Source organism: Morone saxatilis, unplaced genomic scaffold, assembly GCF_004916995.1.
Source record: "Morone saxatilis isolate NCDOM2014 unplaced genomic scaffold, NCSU_SB_2.0 Contig6, whole genome shotgun sequence".
In the NCBI taxonomy this organism is placed as follows: Eukaryota; Metazoa; Chordata; class Actinopteri; family Moronidae; genus Morone; species Morone saxatilis.
The window spans coordinates 5,356,436-5,363,228 of NW_023340206.1; the positions used below are offsets into that span (position 1 = coordinate 5,356,436).

Sequence of the window (6,793 nt, forward strand, 5' to 3'; positions counted from 1 at the left end):
AGTATTGAAACATACAACTCTCCGTGAATTCATATATAATATAGCGAGCTTTTGAGCTGCTATAAGAGCCACGACTCTGTCCTGGGCCCAAGTGTTAAAGAAAACATGATGTTTCCATCTTGCAACCTTTATCACTTTGTGTTTTTGGATACTAATCTGATAAAGGTTGCATCGGATGAGGGACCAAAACCACATGGTTCTCGTTTTAAATAAAGTTTCCACGTTAGCTTTATGAGTGTGACTTTTTATCAGATCATCAGATTATTTTTGGGCCGCAACCTAAATGTTATTTTGAGCACAGTTTGTCAGCTCAAGATTTCACTAAATAAGACACTGAGCCGCTTAATGACCTACTGGTTTTTCTGCCCCTTGACCAGTGGTGTCGTCTTACATAAAATCAAGCTTTTAGACATGGGCAGCTGTGTAAGGAGAGAGGGCCTAGTTAATAGCCCTGAGGCACTGGGGTGTGAGGACACATTGATCTAGCGGGGAGCAAAAAGCACTCCCAGAGCAGTGCTAAAGAGCCTCTGGATTATATTTATCAAGCCTCTCCAAGCGGGACCGCTGAACTCGGATCAGTGGTTAGGTCACAGCGCCATTTAAACTTCAATAAAACTACATGAGTAAAATGGGTCACAAATCACCACTGAGACTGGACCATAAAAAATAAGATATCAGATCATCAATAAAACAGGAGCTGTTTAATACGACGGGAAAAAGAGGTGTTAAATCAATATTTCACAACACTTTGACTTTTAAATTTTATAGATAATACAGATCTCATCGATATGTAAGAGCCATTCGACTGAATGGGCCCCACACGGGTCCTGTAGTCCCATGTTAATGCTGCCTCATGCATACAGTTGAGGAGTCCCTTTTGCTTTCAAACTCATGAAACTTAAATTCACTATAAAAAGACTTTCACATAAAACAAAAAAAAGCTAATTTATTTTTTATCTCAGCTAAAAAAATAAATAAAAAAGGGTGGTCTTTTTGGTGAGAGAGGGGCTAAAGATTGCCATAAATTGTAAAGGACATGCTTGAGTTGGAGTGAGACTTTCTGAAGAGTTTAGGCACCGATAAGAGCTTTGACCCAAATAAAGGAAGTGTGCTGAACTGCTAATGAAACCACCACAGCAGAAGTCTTACAGGCAGTATTTGGCTCCATCTAGTGGATTTAATGAAACACTGCAGCAATGGAGCCACAAAGTAACCACAAGTGATGGTATTTAGGAAAGAAACTTGATTTATAGCATCTTTTCCAAAGCACACTTATTATAGAAAGTGCAGTGCAGCAAGAAACAAAGATATAAAAGTATAGAACCGGACAAAAAGGAGATAAAACAAACTTATTGCAGGTGTAGGTTGAGGGTAAGAGATACAAAAGCCTTTGCTTTTAGGGCCTGGCTGAGTAATTGATGGTGCCGAGCCTGGATTCTGGCAGTCAAGATGCCCCCTACCAGAGGAAACACGACGGCTCATGAGGGCTAAAACGGTCGATAATGCATTACAGCCAACAACACGAAGCGCTTTCGAAGTTAAAAGCAAAACAAATAAAGCTGCTCCTCTCAATATTTCTGTATCAATAATGGATGAAATGACTGTGTGTAATTTGAAAGGGGTCGCTTGTTGTGATGAACCCGAAGAAAATCAGCGCCCAACTCTGTAGTTCCCCTCAGCTCTGTGGAGTGCTTTAATATCTTTAAGGTCATTGTTTTGGTTTTCCGGCCTGACAAAGTTAGCGACAAGCTAAAAAAAACCTCTGTCTGGAGGAACTTGAAGTCCAATGACAAGCTTTACTTGTAGTCTTTAATTAAACATGTTGCTAAGCTCAGTAGGTCTTGTCAGGCAACGTTTACCATGCGTCTTAGCACGGTAAACATTTGCATACTGGCACTAAATAAAGTGCAGCTGAGGCTGATGGGGGCGCTAGATGAAACATATGAAACATTTGGGGATTACCAAAGTTACGACAGTTCATCCTGAGGCCGGTCCATCCCATATTTACAGTTTCACTCCTCAACGTGACTTGAGGGTAAACTTCATTCTTTGCCCTTTAGTGGCACAGGCCCAAATTTGCTATTTCAAGTAGAGTGGAGTTTGAATGTTATATTTTCAGGTCATATCTTCTTTATTGAACTGTGAAGTGAAGGCCAGGAGTAGATAATAAAACAGAAACTGGCAAGTGCAGCCGGTTGAAGGACAGATCGACACTGAGAGCACAGCGGCAGGGAATGAGCCTGATGACTGACTGGATGACAGCCAGTAAGTACAGACTCATCAAGACTCCGACATGAAACTTCACTGGCAGGCTTTTGAACTTTATTGGCATTTTTGTAAGACATCATCTGTCAATTTTTAAAATTCCAGTTACGATAAATGCATTAACAACTGTTTCACAAGATGTTACAAGGGTTATCTTGGACACAAAAAAATAGTACATATGTCTGCCGTCTCACTTTTTTTTTTTCTTCATTTATTTACAAACAAAGAAATGTATTTGTACTAGATTAATCCTAATATTAACCCCACTCGTTCGGGTGGATAGATCATGCAGCAGAGCTTTTAATTGGTTGAAAGATCTTGATATTGCTGAAGGAGGCTTTAAGTGGGATATAACAAAATAAGAATAAAACAAATAAAAATAAAGTCGGGCAATACTTTAGCTGTCACAGTTTAGGCTAAAAGCGATAAAACAAGACACAACAATATTATCATTGAAAAATAAAAAGTGCAAAAGGCAAATTATCCATTTGGGATGATTAAGAATTCCAGTTAAAAACTTGGATGGCTATGATTTTTTTTTCTTTTTTTTTTTTTTCTTTTCTCTACCCACCACACCAAGTTAAGCAGATTCACAAATCATACTGTACAGTTCTTCAAAGTGCAAATATCATGGATTGGCATAAGCTGGTATATACATTTCATTTTCTGGATGAATAAAAAAAAAAAGCATGTTTTTCTTTGTCCAGTCCGGTTTTCATGGCGCAGACTACTCATTCACTCTGGACTGTTTCCCCTGGACTGCATTGCTCGCGAGAAATGACAACATATTGTTCTCAGGTAGTCGCATACTAAAAAGAATTAAACAAAGAGGGGTTTAGGGGGGTGGGGGTGTTTCTCCAAACCTTTTCCCAACAAGAGCCGTCGCAAAAAGCTTCTCGTTCGCTCCGTGAAAAGAAACCAGAAGAAAAATTCGAGTCTAATCTAAATCAGAAAATCCCAGAGAGAGATCCACGTTGTTTGGATTTCTCTAAAATCATGCACAACATGCACAACCGGTCACATTTTAATTGGTTTTTATTGCGCTCCCCTCTGATTTACTTGGTAGTTAAAATCATCTAGTTGGCAAATGTGTACAGCGCGCACACACTTAACTTTTCACTCTACATTGTGATCCCTCTGTGCAGCCGCTTCACTCTGGACCAAATCTGAGCTCAATGTCGGACGACTAAAACTACTCAACTACACCTATTTCATAATCACAGGACTTTACATCCACAATTACTGTAGGTTATTACAAATAACTAAATTGCATACTTTTATTCCAAAGAGTTTTACTCAAGCCTGGCACGTTAAAAGTTATGTAAAATGCTAATTATCAGCTCCGCTACCACAGCACCGATGCAGGAGATGCACACGAGGCTGACCTCCCGCGCTGCTCTGCGTTTGGGTCCACTTTTCACCGGTCGGACCGGAGCAGCCCATGTGGCCTTAAAAAACACAAAACACTGATTTTTAAAATGCGAGGAGCCTCCCGCTGACTAGCTCCTCGGTAGCTTACAGACACTGCTTTATGACGTATTTGGCGATCAGTGTGGAGTCGGAGCAGAAGGGGGACAAAAAAAGAGATCATGAGAGCAGATGATTCAGTTTGGGTTTTTGGTATTCAGGCAGGCATATTTGAAACATTCTTCTCATTTTGCTTTGATTCAAAAATGTCAAAATGAATGGACATTTTTGCTGCATAGGTCATGTCGGCATTATTGTTATTAAAAGGCAAAGAGAGGGAGGGAAAAAGAAACTTCTGGAGATTTATTTGGGTACATTTACTTTTTTTTTTGTAAATGACGCACATTTCATTGACTGCCTGGCCACTTCCTTCATCTAGAACTATTTTTGTAAATGCCTCCTGTTTGTTATTCGAAGCATTTGTTCAGTGGCTCAAAGATTATAGGAAAAAAAAGGTCCAGTGGTCAGGGCTTAATGGAACTGATTGTCTTAAAAAGGGAGACTTTTAAAAAGAGTTTAGTTTTTACTCCTGTGCCATATTCTGTCTGGTCGCAATAAAGCAAAACGTCAACAGGAGTCTGAAGTTGCGTCAGGGTCTGTGATATGTAAACTGATCAATGCATATTCTTTTTCCTCACACGTGCACATTTCAGTACCTCTTTAAAGACGAAAACAATCTTCCATCTCACCTCATTTTCTGCTCATTTTTCTTCTTTTTTTATTAAGTTGCGGAGAGGCTGAGATGTTCGTATATGGAATTTGCTACATTGCGGTTAATGTAAGACTTGTTCCACGAAGGTGGAGTGGCGGCAAAACTGGGGCCAAAGCGGTTCAGAGATGTGTGCTGGGTCAGAGTGAAAGGCAGGGAGCTGGGAACGGGCTGCACTCGGTGTGAAATCCTTACCTGATCTTTGTCGCAAACGTCTGAATATGAAAGGCTTCCTACGCGTTTTCTATTTTAAATTTCCAAATGCTACTTTATAGACATGTTGTCTCACTCAAACCATGAGCTTGATAAGACTGCTGTCACTGTTTGCTTACACAGAGAAAGCAACATCACAGCGAATGAGCTACAGTAACTTAGTTTCTTTGTGTGTTTTCCACGTTTAAGACATCATTTCGTTGAAATAGTTTCATTGTGCTTTCATTTAGTGTTTCCGCGACTCTTGAAAAACATTGGATACCTCATTTGCGCGCAGCCCTCTTCGTGCCGAGCGTCTGCTGAATTTGCCTCAGGTAACTAGGGTCATGGATCTCAAAAGCACTCCCACTCTTGAGCGTCATGACGCATATGCAGGGACCGGTTTTCCTCACACGATCCTGGAGCAGTAAAGAGCTTTGAATGAAAGGGAAATGAAAAACAAACAAAAAAACAAAGCGAGGGGGGGAGAGATCGGATCATCAAAGACTTGGGTTTTTCGCCTCGGTTTAGAACTAGAGGCTTTAAGAGTGAGCCGCGATGCTTTTAATGAGACTGGTAACACTTCCTCCCTACTTCTTTCCTTCACATTGGAAAGGAATGGTGACGGTGTGGAAACCTGCGGGGGATCGAAGAACATCATCAGGACAAGCGGCAGTGAAGTGAGATTCCCCTTTTCGATATTCAGAGAAGATTTTACCTTTTTTTTTTAATAGAGGAAGAAGAGGCGTGTTCTGTGAGAAGTGGCCATGTTCTCTGACATGTTGCGGACTTTTAGGTAGTTGACGAAACCCCTGAAGAACAGCAGCAGGCCTGCGGAGGGAGAGGGCGGTTCGCGTCACAACAGAGATCTCTACTTGAGAGTCGGCGAAAATAATGCGGGGGTTTTTTTTGCGAAAATACTCACCGAGCAGCAGGAAGATCCACCAGAGCCAGTACTGACCGTTGAAGTAGCCGGTGAAGTAGTCGGAGAACTGGACAAAAAAAAGGCATTCATCACTCAAACATATGAAGTGGTTAAAAAATACTTTACGTATCTTACATATACTGTAGTGGCCCCAATATAAAATGACAACCCCACCCTACTTTCGAACACCTGTTTGTGGGTAATTTTCACTGTCCTATATTTCAGGCCAACTGGGCCAAAAAATGGAGATACAAATTCACAGATCTAAAACAAACAGTGTACATACTCTGACGATAAGAATCCACTTGATGAGGGAAAGGCCGAAGCCGCAGATGGCTCCGTAGCGTCCTGCGATGGTATTGGTCAGACAGAAGGACAGGCAGAACCCGATCCAGTTGAACAGGAAGGCCACTAGAGGGACAAACGTTTGACAGATATTTGGTGATTTTGAACAAGGATTCTGATCAACAGCACATCAATTTGGGCATCTTTTGGGGTATTTCTTTTAAAATAGCTGTGGAAATGTTCTAAATTCAAGCACTGGAAGATTTATGTTGAATGAAAGGGTCATTAGGACAACTTTAAATGTACTACAGGGAGTTTTTAACAGGTTATGAAACAGTCTGTAAAAAAAGTAATTTACAAGGTTTTTCTGTTTATTTTACTGATATTTTTGGTATTTTTAAAATACATGAACAAATTAATAAAATTATAAAAATGGCCTGTATGTGTTTTGTAATTTAACATGGATTTGTGTGTTAATTGACAGATATCTAACATTTCTATTTCTATTTTCAATACTTGAATCCTAAAGTGAACCAGGGGAACCAAATGTAGTTTATTTTCATTTTAATATTGAATGGTAAACAAATTTCATAATTATTGTTTTATTATACATATATGTATATATACTATAACTACTGTTTCCAAGGTCGGGAACTTTCAATATCAACCAGCAATTATTGCTCTACATACAGTAATTATTTGAACTCAACTTTAAAGCATTAGTAAATTACATTTAATGAGGCCTTTATGAAGGATGCATTATTAGGATGTGGAACCAATGTTACACATGGAAGGAGGTGTAAGTTAAAAAGGGAGGAAATGATCATAAGAGAACTATATTAATAGATAATAATAATAATAATAATAATAATAACAATAATATAATAATAATAATAACAATAATAATAACAATAATAGGGTCCCCTTCTAGTGGAGACAACACAATAAAG

General features: G+C 39.4%; 1 protein-coding gene across 1 annotated transcript in view; it reads right to left on the reverse strand.

The window, feature by feature from the left end:
* Positions 1 to 2,300: 2,300 nt before the first annotated feature.
* ndfip2 (Nedd4 family interacting protein 2) overlaps positions 2,301 to 6,793 on the reverse strand; it is a 9,837-nt gene continuing 5,344 nt past the window's right edge. The window contains 4 exon segments of the mRNA XM_035677453.1: positions 2,301 to 5,270; positions 5,352 to 5,464; positions 5,559 to 5,625; positions 5,845 to 5,969. Of these exon segments, the coding sequence (XP_035533346.1) occupies positions 5,361 to 5,464; positions 5,559 to 5,625; positions 5,845 to 5,969 (296 nt within the window). The 3' untranslated portion in view covers positions 2,301 to 5,270; positions 5,352 to 5,360.